The 26,934-nt window shown below is 37.7% G+C and overlaps 1 protein-coding gene across 4 annotated transcripts in view; it reads left to right on the forward strand.

The window, feature by feature from the left end:
- The window catches only part of FIG4 (FIG4 phosphoinositide 5-phosphatase), a 124,077-nt gene that overhangs the window by 53,176 nt on the left and 43,967 nt on the right, over window positions 1–26,934 (forward strand). For all 4 annotated transcript variants that reach the window (XM_025444479.2, XM_025444478.3, XM_025444481.3 and 1 more), the window contains 7 exons: window positions 15–60; window positions 733–881; window positions 2,044–2,210; window positions 15,102–15,240; window positions 21,743–21,801; window positions 22,990–23,137; window positions 25,879–25,962. In XM_025444479.2, the coding sequence (XP_025300264.1) occupies window positions 15–60; window positions 733–881; window positions 2,044–2,210; window positions 15,102–15,240; window positions 21,743–21,801; window positions 22,990–23,137; window positions 25,879–25,962 (792 nt within the window). The remainder of the gene's footprint in view (window positions 1–14; window positions 61–732; window positions 882–2,043; window positions 2,211–15,101; window positions 15,241–21,742; window positions 21,802–22,989; window positions 23,138–25,878; window positions 25,963–26,934) is intronic.

Genomic DNA, 26,934 nt, shown 5'->3' on the forward strand with positions numbered 1-26,934 from the left:
ATTTTTAAACACAGGTGGAATGAACTAGGAGGATGTGTGATTCCCACTGGTCGCCTGCAGGTATAGATGATACTATATTAATAATAAAAAGAATCTGTATTTGTAGTGTATGATGTTTTCTGAAAGCATCCATGAGAAAGAGATACTTCTTATTTAATGCAAAATTATTAACTCTTTGGGAATGATTTTTAAAAGCCTAACTGCTAGTATTTAACTGGCAAATGATGTGCAGCCAAAATAATAATGGCCTGTGGATTTTTCTATGCATTATAAATTTTATTCTTGAAAATCAAAACATTAACAGAAATGGGAAAAGAATAAATTAGAACCACTTTGGAAAATGAGCCAGAAATAATCACTTATACATATATTAATAATGCTCCAGAAAGATATGACCTCAACTACTGAATATTTGGTCTATACCAATATATAGGAGATATATCAAAAAAATACATATACTTTACTAATTGGTACATGTGGAAAATGTTAGCTAGCTGTTTTATCTTAAACTCAGGGAGAAAATTCAAATATAGACTAGAAGATGTAATGATGCCATTGCATCAATATTAAGTGAGCAGCAAATATAACCTTTTATACTGTTCTTCCTTATTTGTTCAGGAATAATACCCTGCCTACAGCTTTTCTTCTATTTTTTAAGAAAAGAGATCTAAAGTGAGATAATAGTTTTGGTCACTGAATAATGGGTGAAAGTCTTAACTTATTTCTCTTTAGACTGGTGTTCTTCGAACCAACTGTGTAGACTGTTTAGACCGCACTAACACAGCACAGTTTATGGTGGGAAAATGTGCTCTGGCTTATCAGCTGTACTCCTTGGGACTGATCGACAAGCCTAATCTACAGTTTGATACAGACGCAGTTAGGTAAATCTTATTTTCTGCCTTTTGAATGCTGGTAATAACAGAAAGCAAAACTGATTAATAATAATGACTTCTGTGAACTTGTTTCTTTTAGCTTCTCAAAAATTATATTGCTAAAAGACCTCTTTCAAATTAATTCTGTAATATTTCTATCAAAGACCTGTGTTGCCATGTTATTGCCATGGTTTTTGTTATTTTTTGTTTGTGTTAATTATCAGTAAGTACTGTGCTCTTTAGAGAAATCCAGAGTGCCTTAGACAAATATAGACTAGTGGGTTTTTTAAAAAACAAATCCAAGGGCACCTGGTCATGATCAGGGTCCTTGGCTCAGGTCATGATCTCAGGGTCTTGGGATTGAGCCCCAAGTTGGGCTCTCTGCTCAGCAAGGAGTTGGCTTGAGATTCTTTCCCCCTTCCTCTTCCTCCCTCTTTACTCCTCCCTACCCCACTCATGCACACACTCTCTCTCAAATAAATAAATAAATAAAATCTTAAAAAACAAAAAAACAAATCCAGAGAGCATTAAAAAGAAAAAGTCATGTGAATTAAAATTAAAATTAAAATTATAAAACATGTAAAAGATTGATTCTTTATTAAAGGTTACTGTTTCTTCACTGTCCATTGGATCTATGGCACTGCATGAAGTGCAATTTCTTAAAAATACAGTGACTGTTGTTATTGGTCATCTGAGATAGTCATAAAGGCTCTGTTGAGGAAAATGATCAGCTTCCAAATGGCCAGATCCACAGATATCACAGCACTGAAAATTTTAACAGGCACCTGAAGAAATACAAGATTCAAACGTGTTTTTAGAAAAGAATATGGTTTATCTGTCAGTGACAAGAGCATGTCCTTTTTTCAGAAAGGTAGAAAATTCTGTTGTGGGAGGTAAATTGATCTGACTGCTGAATATAGGACTCTTTCAGTAAGGTTAGAACCACTTTGGTCTGGTTTTGGTGGGCTATGTTTTTAGTGCCCCCACTTCCATGTTAGTGTTTTCTAGGACTTTGGTACTTATTAGACTATTACTATAGCATGTATTTTGCATGTGCATTTATCATCAAGAATCTCCTTGACAGGCTCATAGGAATTCATATGTGGCTAAGTGAACAACATGTATAATGCTTTTGGTAAATTTTTTTAATGTTTGCTTTTCTATGGTTTAGGTTATTTGAGGAACTCTATGAAGATCATGGGGATACCCTGTCCCTTCAGTATGGTGGTTCTCAACTTGTTCATCGTGTAAAAACCTACAGAAAGATAGCACCATGGACCCAGCACTCAAAAGATATCATGCAGACCCTGTCTAGATATTACAGCAATGCCTTTTCAGGTAATTCTGGAATAATAAGCATTTCTAAAACTTAACCTGATACGCATTTTACTTCTTATACATACACTTTTTTTAAGTAGTCACTATAAGTAAAGTCTGAATTACTTATTTTAAAAGTTTAGAATAGAATCTTGCTTAGAAGGTACTCAATAAACATTTGTTCAATAAATAAAGGAATGAACTTTGTGTTTTAAATAGTGCAGTTTTGCATTTTGCCACCCATAATAGATTTTAAATAAAGCAGAATACTTAAAAAAGTTTTTTTAAAGATTTTACTTATTTGTGAGAGAGAGAGAGAGAGAGAGAGAGAGAATGGGAACACAAGTGAGCGGGGAGGGACAGAGGGAGAGGGAGAAGCAGGTTCCTTGCTGAGAAGGGAGCCCAATGAAGGGCTTGATCCAAGGACCCCAAGATCATGATCTGACCTAAAGGCAGATGCTCAACCAACTGAGCCACCCAGACGACCCAGCAATGCAAAGTACTTTGATTCCTTGGCTTCTGTCACATTGCAATCCATAGATAAATTTGTTTGAGGGTACTTAATCATTATTTTTTTAAAACAGGGTTCATAGTCTTGACAAGCTAATTTTTCAAATGTCAACTAGAAATGAATAATAGCATTAACACTAAATTATATCTTGTTTTGTGACTTGTGAGTACTGAAAGTAACAAGTTGTTAAAATGGTACTTCTGCTGCCACCATCCTGATAGAATTTCCAGCATAATAGATATCACAGATCGAATCCTCATATTCTGCTCTTGGATAGACCCCCTGGAGCTGTTAACCTTGGGTTGCTGCATAGCAAACCAAAGTAGAGGATGGGCTGAAGAGAGGGCTGCTATGTTGGGAATGGCCTGCCCTCCTAGATGTGGTTGGGCCAAAGGATCTTTGAGTGTTTACTGGTGACCAGACATAGGCTTCATGAGGGAGGGTGCTAGCATGGGATTGACCTCAGTCCTGGCCACAGGACCCCTAGCAGCAAGAACCAGGAGGTGATCACTGCATTCTTCAGGAAGGAGTTTTAAGATACTGATAGGAAAAGATGCTTGGTCCACACCAAGGAAACTGTGAGAGAGTCCCTATGATGGGAACTTCTGAAGCATGCATGAAAGCACCCATAAGAGTGAGCTTTCAGCATTTTCCATTCCCAGAGAGAATACAAAGTCAGTTTGCTATGCTGCAATACAAATGTGTTAGTTTTCGATGGTGTGTAACAGATTACTAAAGACAGCCTGAGACAACATGCGTTTATTATTCTACAATGTCCATGGGTCAGAAGTCTAGGCACAGCTTACCTGGATTTTCTGCATAGAGTCTTACAGAGCTGCAGTTAGGATGTCAGCCAGGTTGTGGTCTCATCTGGAGGTCTGACTAGGGAAGGATTTACTCCCTGCTTGCCTATTTGTTGGTGGAAATCAGTTCCTTGTAGTTTTCTGTGACCGTAGGACTCTTAATAACTTCCTTCTTTGCAGCCAGCAAGGGGAAGTGAGTCTCTAGAAATGAGTCTGCTAGCAAGAGAGTCTTGTAATTGTGGGAGTGATGGTGCATCCCTTTCCCATATCCCATTGTTCAGAAGCAAATCATAGATCCCAGCCCCACACAAGGGAAATCTGTGTCAGTTTGCTAGGGCTGCTGTAACAAAATAGCACAAACTGGATGACTCAAAACAATAGAGACTATTCTGGAGGCTACAAGTCCAACATCAAGTTGTTGGGCCAGTCACCTTCTGAAACCAATAAGTGAGACACCTTATTCACTTCTTCCTAATTTCTGGTAGTTTGCCAGCATTCCTTGGTGTTCTTGGCTTGCAGCTGTAGCACCTCAGTCTCTCCCTCCGTGGTTACATGGCCTCCTTCCTTCATGTGTCTATGTCTGTGTCAGATTTCCCTTGTCTTACAAGGACACTTTACCTATTGCATTAGGGCCCATCCTAATTTAGTATGACATCATTTTAACTTGATTCCATCAGCAGAGACCCTATTTTCAAATACAATTATACATTCACAGGTATTGGGGTTAGGGCTGCAATGTATCTTTTGGGCAAGACAGTTCACCCCATAGCAGAGAGTATCATTCTAAGGTGCGAAGACCAGGAGGGGGGTGGGTCATAGAGTCCACCTTGGAGCTCACCATATCAAGTTAAGACCTTCCCTGTTCATACATTGTGGAAGAGCCAGAGACTGGTTGCTAGCCTGGTGGGTGTGGGAGGGAAGTACAAGGCAATCTAGAGGCCCCGCCTACCTCGATGTCCTGTCATTTACTCCATTCCTACCCTCTGTTGCTACTCTCCAGACACACTGACCCTCTCACAGTTTCCTGAATAAATTAGGCTGCTTCTGCCACAGGTTTAACTGCATGTTGGTCCACCCATTGGAATACAGGACTGCAGTCTTCTAATTCCTAGCCAACCTTTAGAGCTCACTGTACTTTAATTAACTTCCTCAAAGAAAGTCCTCCAGTGTTTGTTCTCATGGTGTTCTGTGCTTTTCCATTGTAGCACGTAGTGCAATTGTGTGGTTAAATCATTACCTGTGCAATTAGTTCCTGCCATGGGACCTGAGAGCCCCATGTGTGGCTTCTTCACCCCAGGGTCCCCAGTCCTTTGCTCTTGGCACACAAAATATATGTGGGATAAACTAATAAATGCATGAGTTAATTTGTTACCTCTGTTTTACCCAATTCCTCCTTTCCTAAAATTAAAAAATTGATAGGACTAAGTATGCCAGCCTCAGAGCAGGTAGCCTATCAGCAATGCTTTTAGTCTGTTCAGATTATTTATTTTGAAATCATGAGCCCATCATAGTATTCTGAGTTAGCTCAACGTGTAACATAAACCACAGAGTCCACTATGGACCTTAAGAGTATTTAGATAGTCTATGCCTGACTCCTTGAGCTGGGTTCAAAACTTAAAACTCAAAGTATAGTAATCCAAGCAAAACTTGAGAGTTAGGGAAATAGAATTTAGGAATTCTGGCCTGTGGCATAAGTTTAAATTCTGGATTTCTAAAGTAAAAATATTTATGTATTTCCATCATCCTTTATTATACTAGGCTCTGGCTCCCAGTGAAGACCTTAATATGTATTGATGTATTCAAATTGGCTACAATGTGAGTTAGAAGTAATTAATTACTATCAATCAGCAAAACACAAATTATAATTGGTTTCATTTGTTTTTACCAATTAAAACAGTAATTAAGGTTATCTTTCTAAAGGCATTCTTACTGGCTATGCTCTGTTGAACTAGTTTCTTTAGGGCTTCTGTAACAAAATCAAACTGAGTGGCCTGAAGCAGCAGAAATCTATTTAATCTCACAGTTCTGGAGGCAGGAAGTCCAAAATCAGGGTATAAGCAGGGCCATGCTCCCTCCGATGGCTCCGGGGGAGGATCCTTACTGGCTTCTTAGCTTCTGAGACTTTCTGGTGGTCCATGGCTTACAACTGCAGCACTTTAATTTCTACCTCTAACATTGCCTGACATCTTCTCCCTGTGTCTCTGTCTACATGGCATTTTCTCTGTGAGTCTCTCTCTTCTTGTGAGGACATGAGTCATACTGGATTATGGGCTGCCCAATGTAGGGTGACTGCATCTTAACTGGATCATATCTGCAAAGACTCAACTTCCAAATAGGGTCACATGCACAGGTCCCAGGGCTTAAGGCTTCAGCATATCTTTTGGGAAGATACAGTTCAACCTGTTAACACTTGTGTAAGTTGTGTGCCAACAAGTACGTATCTCTCTGGGGGTGAGTTACCATGGAAAATGTTGAAAACTGCCCTGAGGGAGAGGGAACATCCACTCTCTGCCTCTATCATCTATGTTGTGCCTGTGATGGGAATCATTATTGACAGATAAGGACCAAGTAAAGTGTTTTTAAATAATACGAGGGGACAGGGAGAATGACTATGGAGCTGTACATCATTAAAAACCAAGGAGGACTATGAAAAGATAGAAGATGGTTGTGAAAAAGTGTAATATGCACATAATGGAAAGGTAGAGCAGAATTGTGGTCAACTGAAAGGGGGAACTACTATGAAAACAATTATTTTATGAATAATGTGGCTAAAACAGACTTTATTTTGAGAAGCATGATGTCATCGGGGTATACAACTTATTTTAAAATTACAGTGGATATCATATAATGATAAAATAATTATGGAAGCATCTTCATTAAAGCAATCAAGATAATTTTACAAAACTTAACCTCCTCATGTTATTCCTCAGGAAAATACTTGAAAATAGGTTGTTAGGAATTTTTTCCCCCTTGTTACCAAAAAAATTTAATGTTGACAGGCAAAAGCAAATTAAGTCAAAAGATAAGCTAGGGAGAAATTTGAAACCTACCAAAAAATGCTAATTTCCTTTAGAAATATTTATATATTAATATAAAGAGACCAGTATTTCAACAGAAAAAATGAGCGAAAGACACATATACATATAGTTCATAGGGAAGGAAATGGAAATAGATTCTAAACATATGAAAGATGTTTAACCTCATGCATAATAAGAAAAATAAAATTATAGTAGGGTACCACTTCATGCATCAGCAAAGATCAAAAAGATTGGCACTACTTTGTTGGCACGGGGGAAACAGGACACCTGAGAGTGTTTTGTGTCATTGAAATCTAGTTGATACACAATATTATATTAGTTGCAGGTATACAACATAGTGATTCAACATTTATATATACTATGAAGTAATCATCATGGTAAATCTAGCTACTATCTGTTACCCATACAAAATTGTTACAATATTATTAACTATATTTTCTATGTTATATATTGCAACCCCATGTCTTATTTAATTGTAATTGGAAGTTTGTACCTTTTAATCCCCTTCCCCTAATTTGCCCAATTCTCTCTCTCTTCTAGAAACTACCAGATTGTTCTATCTGTGAGTCTGTTTCTGTTTTGTTATTTTGTTAATTTGTGTTATTTTTTAGATTCCACATGTAAGTGAAATTATAGAATATTTGTCTTTCTGTCTGACTTATTTCACCTACCATAATACCCGCTAGGTCTATCCAGATTTCATTCTTTTTTATAGGTGAGTAATATTGTGTGTGTGTGTGCGTGTGTGTGTACATACACATATACCACATCTTTTTATCCATTCACCTGTTGATGGACACTCAAGTTGCATTCATATCCTGGCTATTGTAAATAATGCTACAATGAACATAGAGGTACATCTTTTTGAATTAGTGTTTTTGGGTTTTTTGGATAAATACTTAGAAGTGGAATTGCCAGATCATATGGTAGTTCTAGGTTTAATTTTTTGAGGATCCTCCACACTCTTTTCCATAGTGGCCACACCATTTTGTATTCCCACCAACAGTGCACAAGGGTTCCTTTTTCTCTGATTCCTCACCAGCACTTGTTTCTTCTTGTTTTGCTTTTTTTATACTAGTCATTCTGACAAATATGAGATAATGTCTCATTGTGGTTTTGATTTGCATTTCCTTGATGATTAGTGATGATGAGTGACTTTTCATGTGTCTGTTGGCCATCTGGATACCTTCCTTGGAGAAGTGTGTCTTCAGGTCTTCTGCCCATTTTTCAATCAGTTGTTTGGTTTGTTTTTTTTTGTTTTTTGTTTTTTTTTTTGATATTGAGTGTGTGAGTTCTTAATATATTTTGGATATTACCCTGGTATTGGGCATTTCATTTGCAGATATCTCCTCCCATTCAGTAGATTGTCTTTCATTTGTTGATGACTTTCATCACTGTGCAAAAGTTTTTTAGCTTGATATAGTCCCATTTCTTTATTTTTACTTCTATTGCCCTAGGTTGTTAGGAATTTTATCATTGGTTTGTATAGACTGATTATTGCTGTATAGGCAACCTATCTGTATAGGCAACCTATCTGAGTCTCTTACATGATCATTTAAAAAAACATTCTTGAGGCTTCACATTATTAACATGCTTTGAGGTTTGTCTTTAAGAAGTACCTTTGGTTTTTAACATAGTTGGTTACATCGGCCAACAAGAAGGGATACCTAGGTACTCCCTTCAGATGTTAGGAAGAGCTTTATAATTATAACTGCCTGAAGCACCTTGTTAACCTAACTTTTTTTTTTTTACATTTACATTTACATTTTGGTAAACTGAATTTTCTTATTGAAACTTACTGAATTTAAATCCTACTATAAGAAATATAAAAAAGAAAAAAGCTATAGGAGTCCAGCAGTTAATAATAGATCTGCTGTGTACATGCATACATACACACACGTGCAATTTAAAATTGTGGTGCATGTGTGTGCATGCATGGAGGGGAATCATGTCTTTCTCAAACAGAGATTTTAAAAAAGAAAAGTTTACAAGGTAAAGACTGCAAAGCGTACCACACATGGGAAACATGTGGAGGTGGCATCACTCAGCTTTATGATAGTGCTGTAAGGTAGTGGGAGGTATCCCTCCCCCGCCCCCCGCCACTCTGCTCACCACTGGAACAGGGGCATGCAAGAGAGGAAGAGATTTTAGTTTATCAAGACTAGTGAGACAGCCTTCTCAAGTCATGCTTCTAACAGCAGGTTTAGAGTAGATGAGCTGGGTTTGGCTCTAGCAGGAAGAAGACACTAGGCAAAATGTTTTAAGAACATTTTAAGTAACAATAATTATTCGCCTCTCCTGCAACCAAAGCAGTTAAACGTGGCAAAAGAAAAAGTTGCAGCTAATTACTCTCACTTTAAACTGCCTGCAGCTCTCCAAAGGACACTCAAAACAGCCTTCCAGTCTTACTGCATTTCTTACGTATATTCATACTAGGCAGGGACTATTTGGAAATGACCACTTTCCAAAAGGACCATTTCATGTCTTCTAAAATCCACAACACCCCAATCTCAGCTGGTGGCCTTGCTTGTACATCACTGAGAACACGTCATGGAGCTGAATTTCCTCTTCATCTTCCCTCCCAATGCAGAGCCTGTCCTTACCTGTACCTGTAGTTTCTCTACTGGATGACAATGAGTGGAGTAGCCCTGTCCCATCTTAGGCCTTCCCCTCCGCCATGCTTTGAATCCCGTCCCTTCATGCTTTCCCTGTAAGTACACTCTCATTCCTGCACATCATCGGTTTCCCCTTTTCCACTGCCTCATTTCCATTAGCATGAAAGCACTCCTTAGTATTCTCCCTCTGACCTTTCCTTCCATCCCCAGTCCCACATCCCCCTCCAGCGACAGTCCTTTTCCTTTGCGTTCCTAAGCAAAACTTCTTGAGTTCTCTGTGTGCCTGTTCTCTCCACCTGCTTCACTAGGCATCTGCCCTGTCATGCCACTGAACCTGTGGTCATCCAAATCACCAACCAACTCCATATCGCCAAATTCACTGGTCCCTTCTCTGTCTTCATCTTGCTCAGCCTTTCATCAGCTCTTATCACAGGTGGCCGCCCCCTGTTTCTTGAAACTCGCTTCTGTGATATCTCACTCAATCTCCCTATTGATGTCTCCAGCCCCATTTCTAAACCCTCTTCTCTTTTCTCTCCACACTTATACCATAGGGCATCTCATCCAGCTCATAAATACCATGCACTTAACAACTCACCTTTGCGTCTCTAACCTTGACTTCTCTACTGAACATTGGACTCATTTATCCAAAAGCCCACCTAGCTAGCCTCTCTTCTTGAATACTGTGTTAGCTTTCTATAGGTTCTATAACAAATTACCACAAAATTAGCATCTTAAAACAACACTCATGTCACAGTTTCTGTGGGTCAGAAGTCTGGGCACAGCATTACTCAGCTGTGTTCTCTGCTTAGGGTCTCACAAGGCTGGTAAAAATGAAGACAATGAGTCGAAAGAAGCCAAAGTTAAGTCAGTGTCGGCCAACCTGGGCTTTTACCTGGAGGCTTTCAGGCTCATTCAGGTTGATGGAAGAATCCTGTGCAGGTAAAGGACTGAAGTCCCCGTGGCCTTACTGGCTGTTGGCTGGGGGTCATTCTCAGTTCCCAAAGGCTGCTTGCCTTCCTTGACTTGTAGCCCCTCCATCTTCAGAGCTAGCAGTGGTACATTGAATCCTTCTTGTGCTTTCAATCTTTCCACCTTCCTTTCTACTTTCCTCTTTGCCTTTGAAGGGTTCATGTGATTACAGTGGGCCCACCCAGAAAATACAGGATAATTGCCCTTTCTTGAAGTCAGTGATTAGTAACCTCAATTACATCTGCAAAGTCCCTTTTGCCATGTGATAGAAAATATTTATGGGTATGACACTAGGAAGGAAAGGTCTCGGGCCCAAATTTCTTACTACCATAGAGATCTAATAAGAATCTCAAACTGATCATTTCTGAGATAGAACCTCCTGACTGACTCAAACCTGTTTCTCCACTTGCTTTTTCCACCTCAGTACCTATCACTCAGTTCAGAAACCTTGGAATCAACCCTTATTCCTATATTTTCATTACTTAGCCCCACTGTCCCAGTCCCATCTCTCAGTGCATCTCGTTGTCTCAGCCTCCAAAGTACACCCTAAATGCTTTTGCTATTCTTCATCCTGACTGCTGCTGTGCTGGTGCAAGAAACGGTTACTTCTTGTCTGAACAAGTCCTGACTCAGCTCTCTACCTCCACACTTCTGCACAGCAGCCAGGGGGATCTTTTCAAAACCTAAGTCAGATAGTGACACTTGGGTGGTTCTGGGTGGTTCAGTTGGTTAAGCATCTATCTTTGGCTCAGGTCATGATTCCAGGGTCCTGAGATTGAGTCTCATGTTGGGATCCCTGTTCTGTGCGGAGCCTGCTTCTCCCTCTCCGTCTGCTGCTCCCCCTGCTTATGCTTTCTCTCTCTCTCTCTCTCTCTGTCAAATAAATAAATAAAATCTTAAACAACAATAACAAAAAGCTTAAGTCAGATAGCATCACGTGCCTCTTTTAAAAACCCTTCCAGGGCTTTCCATTGCACTTAAAATATGACTCTATATGGTGACCTACAAAACTTTGCATGCCCAGGCCCCATCTGTCTCTAATGTGGCTATTTCCCTATCCACTGCCCTCCAGCCTCCCTGGCCTCCTTCCTGGTCCTGGAGCTGCCCAGTTTCTTCCTCCTTCTGGGCTTTGTGTTTGTTTGTCCCTCTGCATGGGCAGAGCACCCAGAGCTTTATGTGACCACCTCTTTCTCATTTTTACACTTCAGGTGTTACTTCTTCAGATACTGCAGCCTCTACCCCTGCCCTGGCTACCCAATTTAAGTGTCCTCATCCTCTCCCTTTGCTCTCATGTCACTCTCTTTTAATTGTTTTCATAGAACTTACATCCCTTGAATGTGCCTTGTCCATTATTTCCTTATATGTATTTTTGTTTGTCAGTTGGAATGTAAGCCCCACCCCAGAGCCAGAGTCAGGCTTGTGTACTACTATGTCCCTAGTACAGAACATAGTAGGTTCTTGGGTGAATGAATGTATGGCAGTTCTTCTTTTCAAATATGAAAGTAAGATATGTGAATTATAGAAAGCGTAGAATAGTCACAATTAAATCATATAACCTTCACCTTCCAGAGATAGCCATTCGTTCATATTAAGGAGAACATAATCTTTCCATACACATAATATTTATATTCTGCTTTTGCCCTTTAGATAATGTGAGTAATCTTTATGACCTTAAATATTCTTCTACAACATGATTTTTAGTAGCCTATGGTAGTCTGTCCTTTAGAAATATCATAATTTAGTTATTATTTTACATTTAGATTCCTTTTAAACATTTTTAAACATATACTTTTTTTTTTTTTTGCATATCTTTGATGTTATCTTATGGGAAATTCCAGAAGCATACTTTAGGTCAGAGAGTGTGGATATTTTCAGGGCTTTAACTATATAAAAAAGCCCTTTTTTATTATATAAAAAAATATATATTTATATTTATATTTATATATATACACACACACATATCTATACATACACATTTTTAAATATATATATAAATACATATACATATATATGTATTTACTTTTTGACAGGAAAAACACACACACACACACCCATATACATATCTCACGGAAACTTTGGTAAGCTGAAATGGCATAAAGGGAAGAATATCTCCCACTTTCCAGAAGTTTGAGTTATACCACTTTGCTTTTAGGAAAGACCTACATTACTACAGTAATAGCTGTTTCCATAAAAGTTAAAATCCTCTTCAGATTTCTTTCCATTAACATGAACAGGTACTAATGTAGGCCTTTCCCAAGCAAAGTGGCATAATGCAGACTTTCAGAAAGCAAGTAACACCTGTGTTGCCAAATTGACTTAGAAAAAGGATACTGTATCACAGTTAATATCCCCTCAGCAGAGTATGGAAGTGCCCATTTTGATAAGTATTTGCCACCTTAAATAGGTAAAACATGGTATTTTGTTTTAATTTGCATTTGTTTGGTAACATAAAGTTGAATTTTGGTATGTTTGTTGTCTATTTCTGTTTTTTTTCTTTCAAAAATTCCATGTTTCTCTTTTTCTATTAGGGTGTTGATCTTTGTCTTTCTTATATTAATTGGTATTTATTTCAATATATAGTATGAAGTAGGGATCTAATTCTTTATTGTTCCCTCCCCTGCAATAGTTAAACAGTACTATTTATTGAATAATATTCCTTTCCATTACTAATTTCACAGGCCACTTCATCACAAACTTAATTTAATATTAGAATAATAAATATTCTAGTTCTAAAATATTTTTTTGCTAACTAAAAATAAGAATTGTTACATTCAAGCCTAATCTATTTAATACATACATAATAAAACTGGTTAGTGTTTAGCTATTTGAGTGGAGTGTGAATGGTACATTACTCTTTTTTCCTTTAAAGCATGATTGAGTACAAAGATAGGTAATCAAAAAAAAAAAAAAAAAAAAACCAAGATAGGTAATCATTGCCCTCTTGTTATCCATAACTACAAAGAACCCACCTGTTTCAAGCTCTTGTCCATATTCAAAGTTCTACTGTGTTCCTAAGGGTGGTTGTCTTATTTGCAGTCAAGAGTAGCCAGGAAAATATCCTCAGGTTCCTTAAATTGGCCTTGGAGTCCTTAGTTATAATGACCATATGCATCATAGATATATATTTATGGAAACAGCAGCACATTCAGCAAGTCTTCATTATGATCCTTCAAAGGAATATCCTTTATTTGATTACTTCTCACATCTCACATTTTATCATACTAGCTAAAACTTAAAGGAAGCAACTATGAGGTTTAAAGGATGAAAGACTCCTTGAAAACATGACTGAAAAAACGAAAAGCTTCTCAAGATAGTATTAAGATATCTTGAGGTCCTGCATATTATGAATTATTAAGTGCCATGTAATTACTAATAAAAGCAATATGGGGGGGTGCCTATGTGGCTCAGTTAAGCATCTGACACTTGGTTTCAGCTCAGGTAAGATCTCAGTGTTCTCAGATCAAGTCCCACATTGAGCACCCTGCTTGGTGAGGAGTCTGCTTGAGATCCCCCTCTCTCCCTCTCCTTCTGCCTTTCCCCCTGCTCACACACACTCTCTTAAGAAAGAAAAGAAAAAAAAGAAAAGAAAAGAAAAGGAAAGGAAAGGAAAGGAAAGGAAAGGAAAGAAAGAAAGAAAGAAAGAAAGAAAGAAAGAAAGAAAGAAAGAAAGAAAGAAAGGTCTTTTTTAAAAAGCGGTATGTTTACTTTTGTATTGTTTAAGGAGAATGCAAATTGAGGTGATAATGTCTGCATCATTTAGTACTTGTTTTCTCTCAAAAGTGGCAAAAAGGCCCTAAATATATTACCCATATAAACACATTCCTTTTATATATTACTTTTGGCCTGAAAAGTAAATGCTACTTTAATGGAACACTTCCTGTCAAAAAGTAATAATGCGAATACATGTTTGATGTGCCATATTTCATTTACTGCTTTTGCTGAAATGACCAAATAGTCCAATGAGAACAGTGTTGCTAATTTCAGAAATATCTATGTTCACCGTAGCTATTGGAAGAAGACTGATGTTATGGTAATGTTCTCTTGTTTTGAAAGCAGTCATTTCTACTATGCTGTCTTTTTAGTTCTATGCTCATTTTCAGAAATAGGGTATTATTTAATTGTGGATGTCAGCCCCAAACTTGAATAAACAGGGCTCTGACACAAGAATGGAAGGCAGAATGAAGGGAAAGAATGAAGGATGATACTAGGGTGTGGGGGAGATGGTGCTTCATGAGACCCTTTAGTGTTCATCATCATTTTTACCAAAATATAATTAAAAAAGGAAGGAAATACGATACATGTACATATGCAGCTAGTAATTTCGGAGTGATTGAATAGTTAGAATGAGGCTGTTATCCATGTGCCCACTTTACCTTCATTGTCAAACACAGAAGGGAATGGGCCAGACCCACAGCTGAGGAGGACAGAAAATGTGGTAAACATTGTCTCTGCTAAGGAAATGGAGAATATCTTTTCAAGGATTAGAAGTGGAAACTATGCAGAGCAACTTGTTCTAGGTTGTACAACAGAATACAGATAGCAGTTGGATCATTTTGTTTGTTTCCCACAGCTCTGCTTGTCTTTGTAACAAAAGGGAAGATGTATTTGTTTCAGGTAGACTAAGGAATGGTGAAAATTTGTCACCCTAAAAATAAAATCACTATGGGCTGATGGCAGTTCTTGAAGATTAAGAGTCTCTCAAAATTCAAGAAGCAGTATGTGCTCACTGTCCTCTAGATTATGAGAGGAATGGAGCAAAAAAGGAAGCAGTTTGAAACAAGATTTTAATTCTGCTCAGAATCTTGGTGACTATTTTAGATTTTGTGTGTGTGCATGACTTCTGAAGTATAAATACTATTATTTTCAAAGGTGTGTTTTATGAAATCACAGTTGTACCCTCATCCTCCTGAGAAAACATTCTCTTCAGTTGTATATCTCAGTAGTGGTTTCCTAAAATGCCTATTTTTGCTTTTTAGATGCCGATAGACAAGATTCCATTAATCTCTTTCTAGGAGTTTTTCATCCCACTGAAGGGAAGCCTCATCTCTGGGAACTCCCGACAGATTTTTATTTGCATCATAAAAATACCATGAGGCTTTTACCAACAAGAAGAAGGTATTTTTCTTCCTGGTCTCCTATGGAAATTCAGATTTGGTGTTATTTTGAATATGAAATACTTTCATTTTTGAGCAATAATCACCAGTTTTACTAAAAACTACTAAAGTCACCAGTTTTACTACACATTTGCCATAAGGAATTCAGTATTGTTGGTGTCCTAATACTGGTCTGGGAAATTGTCATTAATAATTGGGGGGGTTTGCATTTTTCATAAGATAGAAAGTTTCAGAACTTCATCACTGAACGTAAGTTGTAGCTCTTTCACTAAAGCAAACCATGCACATTATTTCTGAGTGCTTCCTGCAAGTTAAGGAACCCTCCCATTTAAGGAGTCAGTTTTTGATTTTTCAGGTGAGGGGTCCAAGCAGCATCACTTTGGAATTCTAATATTCCTTCTTTCCAGAAACACAGCCAGCTCTTAGTGACCCTGGCAAAATCGGGAAATGAGAGCAGTGACTCTGGTGGCAGATACCACTCCCATATCCCTTTGTACTCAGGGCTTTCTGGAGTTAATAGCTATTTCAGGTTATTTTGATGACAGTTGAGTTGATATTAATATTCTCAAAAGAAATAAAGTATTTACCTGTAGTGTAGCCTCAGGGTCAGGTTGACTCTGTAGCTGGGTAACCTTGGGTTAGTTACTTAACTTCTCCCCACCTTATTTTCCTTATGTGTGAATGTGAGCAATGGGACACATTTCCCAGAGTCATCGTGAGGGTTTAGTGAGAAGACTTTCATTTCTTTTAATGGAGGCATCACATACTAACATAGGGAGTTTTGCCACACGAGTAAAATGTTCTCACCTAGGAGGCTGGAGACCGGTGCATTCGGCTCAAAGGCCTACAATGTCAAGTTCCCTCATAATGCTCTTCTCACAGCATCAGTTTAATATAGCCCATATTTTGTGCAACAGTGCTTCCCAAATACTATGGGGGTCACTGCCAGCCTGTGCTTAATTGTGTGGACAGGCAACTGGACAATTAGCAAGTGCTGATGTTACAGCTGTTACCAAATTCTGTGTCACTTCGGGGTGCTTAGAATATTAGGGATGTGTCAGAGTTTCTGTTTCTCAGATTTGTTCTGGTAAGTGCATATTGTTGGAATAACCAGCTTGTTATTTGAGTTTCCTTCCCTATTAAAGAAGCACTGCTGATTTTCACTTTAAATGATTGCCTCTGAATTCTTGCTGACAAAAAAGTTGGAACTAATTATGTTTATTTGATGAGAGATGAGTGTAAATACCCATATTTAGCTATGGTGATACAATTGACTATAGGTAAATGTGGGTGATTTTTCCAAAATTTTGTTTCACCTTCAAGTATTAAAGCTATTAACACACAGCTTGGGAACAGCCAAAACTCAATTGTCTGCTGCACAAATTAGCTAGTATATTACACGTGTATATTAAACCACTTGCTTACCTTGAGTTATGTAACTGATAACAGGCAGGCGGTGTTGGAGCTTATTTGTGGCATCAAAAGAAGCTGCTGTTATGTCCCTATTTTCTTAAAAAAAATAAAAAAAAGGAAACTGAGGTTGCAGAGAGAATGTGTCTTGACTGAGATAATTCAGCTTGTTAGATGATTCAGCAAGAATCAGCAGCAAGCCTGCCACTGAAAATAAAGTTTTATCAAAGTAGATAATATGGCTCTCTCAGTTGGTTTGGTCTCCTGTTTTTGTGGGTTCTTTGCTCCAGAATGTCACAATTCCAAAAATTAGTTCATGCTATCAACAGAAGATACCGCTCATAAATAGTACTTACAGATCCTGTAAAATAAATTTCAGTGTTTTTATTTTGGACTATACTGGTTATTTTGGTGACAGTTAATATTATAATAAAATGAAAAATTTATTTTTTTAATCTGTATTTTTTTAAAGATTTTATTTATTTATTTATGAGAGACACAGAGAGAGAGAGGCAGAGACACAGGCAGAGGGAGAAGCAGGCTCCCTGCAAGGAGCCAAATGTGGGTGGGACTTGATCCCAGGACCCTGGGATCACGCCCCGAGCTGAAGGCAGATGCTCCACCACTGAGCCACCCAGGTGTCCCCAAAATGAACAATTTAGTCAGAGGCAGTTAACTGGGTGACAGCATGGACTTCAGGGTTGGGTGGGGCTGAGCTAGAATTTCTGCCAGTGTGTGACCTCAGACCTATTGAACTCTGGAAATCTTTTTTCCTCATTTGTAAAATGGAGATGACTATGTACATCTCACAGGGTCATTTTGAGGATTGAGAAAATGTGTGGGGACTACTTAGTACTGGGTCTGACACAGAATCAGCGTAGTCCTCAAGCTGCCAGGCTCAGAGAGATGGCCTCTAGTTAAAATTGCTGTGACTATGGGCAAGTTACATAACTAAGTCTCAGTGGCCATTATCAGTAAAATAGAGATAATAATACTATCTAACTTGTGCGTTTTTCTCAGCATCAGATGGGTTTATATAAATGCTTAGCACATGGTAAATGCGATAGATGTCAGTACTGTGATTATTCTTTAAGGAGAAAATATTCCCTAGTTGTGACATTTATTCAAAATCTTACAGGATGACCATAAAATCTAGAAACTTAGATAATATTATTTTATCACTTATTATAATGTAATATCAATAAACACTTTACATATATTTGCTTGTGTTTCTAAACTTGATGACAGTCCTATGTTTTATACTGTGTTTACCAGTGATTTGTTGTGATATATTTTTATTGAATGATAAGGGAAGGTGGAATAATTGTAGCTCTGACTAGAGTTTATCCAAAACAGGTCCTCTTGAGGTAGCTGCTTCTATTACTCAAAATCCCACATTTTTTTTTATCTGCCTAGAACCACTAAATGAAGCTTTCTTTGAATTAGGTTAATATGTCATATATCATCTAAGATGCTATTTATTGATTTAGTGTTTATCATGTCACCAAGATGTCTGGAGATATTAAGCATTAATTGCTTCATTGACTCAGAGTTGGGAGGTTTCTCGGCTCTCTTCATTGTCTGCTATGTCAGTTTGCTCTGTGTCTCCCCAGGAGAGGTCATCTGGCCTGTGCAGATTAGTCCTGGTTTGTCCTCTGGGCCATGTCTGGTTGAGGCAGTTTTTTTCCAACAGTCTGCTTATGTACTTCTTCCTCATATCACTCTGAGATCTGCTGCTCTGTAACTCTACCTACTAATCTTAGTCCAGTCTACTGAGACCCAAAGAACACAATTTCCCTATCCACTTCATAGTCTTAAATATTTGAAGACAAGTTCATACCTTCTCTGAATCTCTTCTACTCCAGGTTAAACAGCCCCACTCTCTTCAGCTGTTCCTCACAGACTGTGGTTTCAAGTCTCTCTGGGATTAAGAATGCTTTCCTCTTAGGGCTTCCAGTCAATGTCAATGTTCTTTTTAAACTGTGCTACCCAGACCTGGGTTCAGTAATGGTCACAGTTTGATCTGATTTGTGCCAAATATTGTGGGACCATTGGAGCCATTATTCCTCTTGTCCTGGATACTCTGTGTTTATCATTAACTATAAAATTGCACTAGCTATTTTTAGCAGTGCCGTCACAATGTTGACTCTCCGAGGTTCCTGTCCATTAGAACTCCTGAGTGTTTTTAACATGTCCTGCCACCATGCCTTATCTATACCATTCTTGTATGCTTATTTGAGCATTCTGGGTCATGTTCATATATGCTTTGCCTGCTTCCCCAAAAGGGGGTTTAGATGTGTATTCTTTTTATTATTAACTATTACCTGTAGATTTACAGCTTCTTCAGATTTAACCAGCTGGCCATCTTGATCCCCATACAAATCCTTGATGAAAAATGTTGACTGGAATAAGGTAGATGGCAGAGGCCTATGGGACACCACCTGACAACTTCTTCTACCTTAACATTGTTTCATAATTTGTGGTTGGAATTATTTACATGGCTGTAACTTACTCTGCTGTCCTCACTTAACTATATTGTCCTCCTGCCCACATCTGTGTATCTTGTTCACAAGTATTGATTGCTTTGCTAAAGTCCATATGTTATTTCAGAGGGCTCCCAATTTAGGGGAATTGAGTCTTTTTTTTAAGTCTCCCAAACCTTCCTATGTGAGTAAGCCAGTGGAATTGAACCCTGTTAATACTAGGGACCGAAGGAGAGGAGAGCAGCTGACTGATTAGGCATTGTATGCAAAGGAAGAAGTGGCACCAGATCTCTGGCATCTTGCGTTGTCCTCTCAGAGGCTCTCATCCTCCATCCATCTTAGCTCATCTTCCCTGGGACAGGTATTTCTCATGGGCTTCTGTGCTTCTGAGACCCACCCACAGAAGCTGGACTTTTTAAAAAATATTAAGTTGCTTTATCTTGCTTAGGGAAATAACAGCTTAATAATATTCAGAAAAAATATCTGTGCCTGTTTCAGGTCATGAAAAGATCATCTCTTAATTCTTTTTCTCCACATGGTACATTCTGAGTTTAAACCCATTCTTTAGAAAGTTTACTTCTTTATCTTAGGTAAGTTAATTGTGAGCAACATTATTTAGGAAACTTCTTATATGGTAGCTGATACCTTCTTTGTTTTCCTCCTCTGCCAAGATTAAGTGATTACAAAATAGAATTTACACCTGTGCACACATGGCATGCACACACACACATGCACACACATACCTTAAGCGATTAGTCTATGCTTTTTCATTCTTATGATCTGACAGTCTGATTCTCCTACGAGAAATGCAAATGAGATTAGACTGGTATATTTTGGTTGTGGATTCATAGAAGTCACTGGCCATCTTTTTAATACTCTACTTAATACTTGATTCGGCGATCTTGCAGGAAATGACATCGCACTCACCAGTGTATAGTTTGTGGAATCTATTACCCTCTCACTTTTGAGCATCAAGACTACCTTTGCCCATTTTTAGCAAGGACACTTGAATGATTTAGAGGTGCTCTGCTGCTTTGTTCCATCTCTTGGACTGTACAAGCTTCTCTCTTCTCTTGTTTTTATCTTTCTTGCATGAAACTTCTCATGACTATTGAAGATAGAAATAGTGCTGGAATTAAGCAGCTCCCCTTTTTTCTATCATTATTTTCAATGTGACATTTCTAACACGTAGAATAGTGTTTGACACACAGTGGGCGCTCAGTAAAGATTGAAAGACTGAATGAATTATTGACAAGCAGGAGGCATAACCCTCTTGTGTTCTTTTCATGTTCTAAAGCCTTCCTATTCAAAAAGCAGCATGAGGGCCAGCCCCTCTGGCAAAATGCAGGAGCTGACCATCAATGCAGAATCTCAGGCCCCACCTACTGAATTAGAATCTGTTCTTCAACAGGATCTCCCAAGTGTTCATCTGTGCAGTGAATTTTGAGAAGCACTGTTCTAAAGCATAGCTTTGGTCTCAGGCAAAACTTGAAGAGCCTTTCCTTTTATTATCTCACTTTCCCCCTCACAGTTCATTAGGCATCATATTCCTTTTTTCTATCATCTTTGGTTATGTATTCTACTTGCCATCTTTAGGAGAGTTCTCTCTGTTGCCTGTTTCATTTAAATGCCCCTATTCATCATAATTGGGATTATTCAAGATTGTAATGTCAGTGTTTTATTTTTAGAAAGCCTTTCATTTATTTAAAATTCTCTTTTTAGCATTTTTGGTCATAGGCTTTTTTTCCTGAACCTTTTGAAAATCTATGTTTTTAATACATTTTGATATACCATTTCACATCATTCTCCTTCCTAGTGCTCATGAACTTTGATACAGCATTTTCATCCTAAAAGCCCAATTTATCAGAATTTGATTCAGAATTAAGTTCAATGTTCAGAGAAAGGGCAGTTCAGGATTTTTTTCAGATTCTCTGCTCACAGCAGATGAGTCCTTTGGCAGAAATCCAGATGATTGAAATTCCCTGCCTCCCTCTGGCCTCTGTAATCAAGTAGTGAATATTTACAGTTAAAGATTAACAGGGCCTCTACTATTTTCTAAGAGAATTTGTTCTTTAGGACTCTCCGTTCACTTAATGATTTTACTTAGCTGTTGTAATTCACTAAACACACAGACTCATATACCCAGAGCAGAGTGGAAAAAGTAAATCTGGCTCTTATATAACCATGTGCAAGAGAGTCTTGGTTGTAGAACTTGGGTAAAGGTCCTGCTGCTTATTGGCTTGCAGAGTAATGCAGGCACAGTCACTGGGGAGAAGTAAACAGCAGCTCCTAGAGTCTGGCTTAGTATACCCAAATATTTTTTTAGCTAAAAGTAAGTAACATCAGAGCATCTTGACTCTCAGATGTGTTCACGGCATTTTCATAAATCTGTGATATGGTTGAAACAAGAAAGGTGTTGGAAAAGAAACAAACATGTTGAAGACCTCTTATGCCAAAACTTTACACACATGTTTTAAAAAGAAAAAAATTCACTTTGAAATAGAGGCAGCATCTTACTCTGTAAACCCTGTTTACTCAGTGAATTGTAGAAAACCAGCATTTATGTTTGGTCCCTCTTAACCTTTTTATTTATTTTTTTTAATTTTATAGTTATACTCACTGGTGGACACCAGAGGTAATAAAACATTTACCACTGCCATATGATGAAGGTAGGTACACTGTTTCTCTTTTAGTTTTTATAACAACGTATTTTGGAATTATTCCTAAATGAACTCGAAGCATTAAATTCTTTGCATATAATATTTCATTAAAAAGACGTGAATGACTACTCAGTTTTATGTTGCTGCTATACTAGGGGATTGTAACATCTTAGACAGCTTTTTAAGTGTGGAGACTGTGTTATACTTCTTTTATCTAAGTAGGCCAGTACCTTGTATTGTGTTTTATAGTTAGTAGGTATGGCCCTTAAATGTCTAATAGATATACTATATTAGTTTACCATTTAAAATTAGTACTAATTACATTTCTAGATATTTGAGGGTAATGGGAAGGAAGTGAAGACCCATTCACAAGGAGAAATAAAAACTTTTCCTGTATCTAAACTGTGAAAAAAGACACAGATGTGTATATAAAAGTGCATTTTAGTCAGTAGGGTTAAAATTTAATTTCAGTAATTTGTCGAAAGACAAGAAAATTTTTATATTAAGTGAATGAGCTTAAATGTATAATACATTCGAATGATATTTGCAAATTGAAATAATTGCTCAGTTCTAAATAGAGTGTACTGCTGTTATTGATTCTCCTGACCTTAAACAAGCCAGTTTTCCCAGTTATGAAAGGGCACTAAGTAAGATTGACTGCCAATCTGGAACTTTCCACTTAAAGACTCCCATCTAGTCATGGTTAGGTATTCCAACTTTGGGTGGTAAAGGCCATAAACTAAGTTTTAAATAAATTATTAATTAATTTTTAAAAAGTATTTATAACCTTGAAATTCTGGGAAAAATCATAACTCATATGGCGAAGATTTGTTGTTCTAGGAGAAAGGAAAAAGATTTTAACGGTCTAATATTGGCCATAAACAGATTTGAAATATAAAGGAAAATTTAGTGAAATAGCTGCATGATTTTTATCTAGAAGGCAGAGGGTACATATTTAAGTGCAAAAAAGGAATTTAAAGAGTTGAGTAGTTTGATTTCTAAAATAACTGCCTGCTCCCACCCTGTCTTCAGGGGACCCTCCTGCCTCCTTGGAGCTTGTCACACTTGACTTTGCACCGTATATTCTGTGCACACACCTCATCTCTCCCAAGTGTGTGAGTGCTAGGAGCAGGAGCTGAACCTCGTTCGCCAGATGTAATCTAAAGACTTTACAAGTAACAGGCATATCTCTCTTAGTTATCTGTGCTGCAAACTTAAAGAAGTTGATAGTGAAGAAATTCCACAAATACGAAGAAGAGATTGACATCCACAACGAGTTCTTCCGACCGTACGAACTGAGTAGTTTTGATGATACCTTTTGCTTGGCTATGACAAGCTCAGCACGGTATGTTGTGAGTGTCCTGACTAAGGATTTAGGAACTTTAGTTTTCCTAGTCTATATAGACATATCTTGCTTTGACATAAGTCCGTTCCAAAAGCCCACTAGTGGGGATTGTACAGCCTCTGAAAACCACCGTGATGGGGAGCCCACTATAGGAAGCAGTCTCTTCTAGTGTTAGACAGCTGGAGTTCATTTCTTCCCTTTGGTAAGTTGAAACCTGCCTCCCATTGATACTAGTTTGTTATTTGGAATAAACACACTTTTAAAAATTGAACATAGAAATCAAGAGCCAGCATAAATTAGTGGAAAAAAGTATAGTCTTTGGTACTAGAAAGGTAGGGATGTGAATCATAGATCAGTCACTGCCTACCTGTATGACCTTGAGAAAATTATCTTACTTATCTGAGTTTCTTTTTTCACGTAGATAGGGGCATGTGTATCATACACATACAAGCCAAGTCACAGGTACATTGTAGCTATCATATTATAATTCTTATTAGGACTAGGACAAGTCTGGTTCCTTTTCTGTACGACAGCCCTCCAGATATTTGAGGAAGCAGTGTTAATTTTTTTTAGGGTAAATATCCTTCATTCTGTCTTTTCATAATTCATGTGACATTGTTTCCAGACTCTTCATCTTGGTCCATCACTCTTTAATATACTTCATTTTTCAGAGTTTGTTGGGATCTTTTAGAAAAGTGATGAAACTAGAATAAGAAAATTAGACAAAGCAAATCACTTTTTGATTATTACATTTTATACTGAAGTTTACATTTTTGTATTTTACATTTTCATCCAATGTGATACACGTATGCCTAAAATTAATGCACACGTAGAAACACATTCTGTGGTTTTTCTTCCTAGACCACTCTATATTTTAGTTTGGTTTCAGATGGAAAGTTTAGAATTTTTACTTGGTTGATTTTCAGTTAAACTTATTAAAAGTTTAGAAGTTGGGGATCCCTGGGTGGCTCAGCGGTTTAGCGCCTGCCTTCAGCCCAGGGCATGGTCCTGGAGTCCTGGGATCGAGTCCCACGTCGGGCTCCCTGCATGAAGCCTGCTTCTCCCTCTGCCTGTGTCTCTGCCTCTCTCTCTCTTTATGTCTGTCGTAAATAAATAAATAGAATCTAAAAAAAAAAAAAAAGTTTAGAAGTTGTAACCATAAGGTTATTATCATTTCCAGAATATGTCAACCCAGCAAAGGATAAATGATGTCATACATATATGAATATACAGTTAATTTTTGTATTTGCAGGAGTTATGTTCTAATAAGTTCCTGCAACAGCTGGATTAGAGAGTACTAAACCATTATTCTTTGGGGGAAATACAGGGTTAGGTTCCTGGCAAGCCTCTGGTCATATTTTTATCACCCAGTCAATACATAACCATATTACGTGTGTTGCTGTTTAAAAATGCCTTATTTAATATATATTGTTGATTTACTAACATCGAGCTCCTAGCAGTCAACACTATTTGTTAACATTGAACTGATAGCAAACAACAGTATAACTCATACCTGAACAAAGCTTCTCCTATACACATATTTTCTTTCTAATACACAACTTTCTTGGGCCTAAAAGCACTAGAGAGCTTCAACAGTATGCTTGGGGTCATTTGAGACAACAAGGTTACCAACAAAAAGCACAAAAAGGCAAAAAACATGGCAGTAAATAGTCCATGGAAAGGACACTTGTTTATAGTGTGTGAGCCGAAACAAGAAGCCAGAATGTTGCCTTGCTCTCTGTCAGCTAGAACATAGCATTGTTGAGTTCCTCTAATTTTTCACCTTTCTACACATGCATGTTTGCAAGTGATTGTGAAAGCTCTGAGTGTTGGGTTTGGGGTTACAAATAAATGTTAGAAACAAGCAAATTCTCAAATACGGATTCCCCAATAATAAGTATCAACTATATATGTTCAAAAAGAAAGAAAAACTAAACCACTTACGTTTTTAAAATAGCATTTTCAAACTGCCAAATAGGCATTTTGGGTCAAATTCAATGTTACTTTCTTTTCCTTCAAAAAATGTAATGGGTCACACTGGGGGCAGTATCCTTTCCAGAGCCATAAGTCTCATCAGCATAAATCATGCGACTCTTCTCTTACCTTTTTGGCATCTATAAGGAGGAGTTCAGTCTGGTTACAGCAATAATCAGGAGGTAGGTCTTGCATAGTGTGGAAGTAGCTTCAGCTTATCTTAGTATGTGGTAAACTAAGAGTCTCTATTTAAAGTGTTCCAACAGTGTTTTAATGAATTAACCCCAGCTTAATGAGGTAGATGCTGATACTTCATTCTGCTGTGTTTTGATCATTATGTCAGCCTCCCTGGGTGGTATAATGTAATAAAAACATTGTCTGTAAAACTGAGCAGCTTAGTGTTTGGCCATTAGTTTTATGAGTTTAGTTTTACCTGAAAAGTAATTGTGACATATAAACAAAGCATATACATCTTGGCAGTAATTTAGGTATAACTCCATTCCAGTAGAGAAAATTTTAATTCAAAACCACTCAGTCTCATAATCATGAAGAAAATTCACAGTGAAGACTGAGAGCATTGAAGTTACCGGTGCCATTAGTTCATGGGATTTTATGGCCTTGATCACCTAAGCTCCCCTGAACATTTGGCTCAGAATAAGTAGCTCTGAGGGCTAAGAAGGCATGGTATAAGAATGTGAATTGAACAGAAGCCATTATCATCTGGATGAAAAGCGATTCATATGGACTTTCTTTTCCTCTTTCTCCAGTGACTTTATGCCTAAGACTGTTGGCATTGATCCGAGTCCATTTACAGTGCGGAAACCAGATGAAACCGGAAAATCAGTATTGGGGTAAGATTTGTAGATAGAATGAAATTTTAAAGACTCATGTAAAATAATATGACACTTGCAGTTAATTTTCACCAAAAACAATAACTGCAAGTCACATAGTTTGGAGCACATTCCACGTATTGCATCTATACAGGTAGTTTATTCATAGCATTGAGATCACTAAACAATGCAACATTGAAAGAATTTATAGGAATTTCAGCAACATGGTATATTTTGTTATTTTAAATTAGGAATATCACAGATGGCATAAGAATAGGTAGCAGATCTTATGTGTTATGTCCTAGAAATAACTTAGCATCCTCTGTTTCCCACAACATAAAATACTTACATAAAAATTTATAGTCATTTTATTTATTTTTTGTTGGCATCCAGAGGAACCATTAAAATAAATATGCTCAGGGATCCCTGGGTGGCGCAGCGGTTTGGCGCCTGCCTTTGGCCCAGGGCGCGATCCTGGAGACCCGGGATCGAATCCCACATCGGGCTCGCGGTGCATGGAGCCTGCTTCTCCCTCTGCCTATGTCTCTGCCTCTCTCTCTCTGTCTCTCTGTGACTATCGTAAATAAATAAAAATTAAAAAAATTAAAAAAAAAAGATTTAAAAAAAAATATGCTCAGGTAGAGAAACTAATAGATTTTCTGTGTATTACTGTAACATTGTTTGGGGGAAGACTATTATATCCAGTAATGTGAGGAAGAAGTCAAACCATGTTTACATCTTCATGCTTAGAAACTAGAATGAGATGTTATATGTTCTAGCATAAGGATCGGTTTCTGCCATTTACTTGAGTAATCCCAGTGATGAGACTTTTTTCTAGACTCTGGCTGGAAACCCTGGCCAGGCTGTAGATAATTGAGTCCTAACTGTATTTGTGAGCATGTGTGAGATCCTGGTTGGATTCTAGCTACATGTGGTTTATACAATGGGATATGTATTACTATTTCCAGATACACCATTTCTATGCCTTAAATA

The sequence above is a fragment of the Canis lupus genome, chromosome 12, assembly GCF_003254725.2.
Source record: "Canis lupus dingo isolate Sandy chromosome 12, ASM325472v2, whole genome shotgun sequence".
In the NCBI taxonomy this organism is placed as follows: Eukaryota; Metazoa; Chordata; class Mammalia; order Carnivora; family Canidae; genus Canis; species Canis lupus.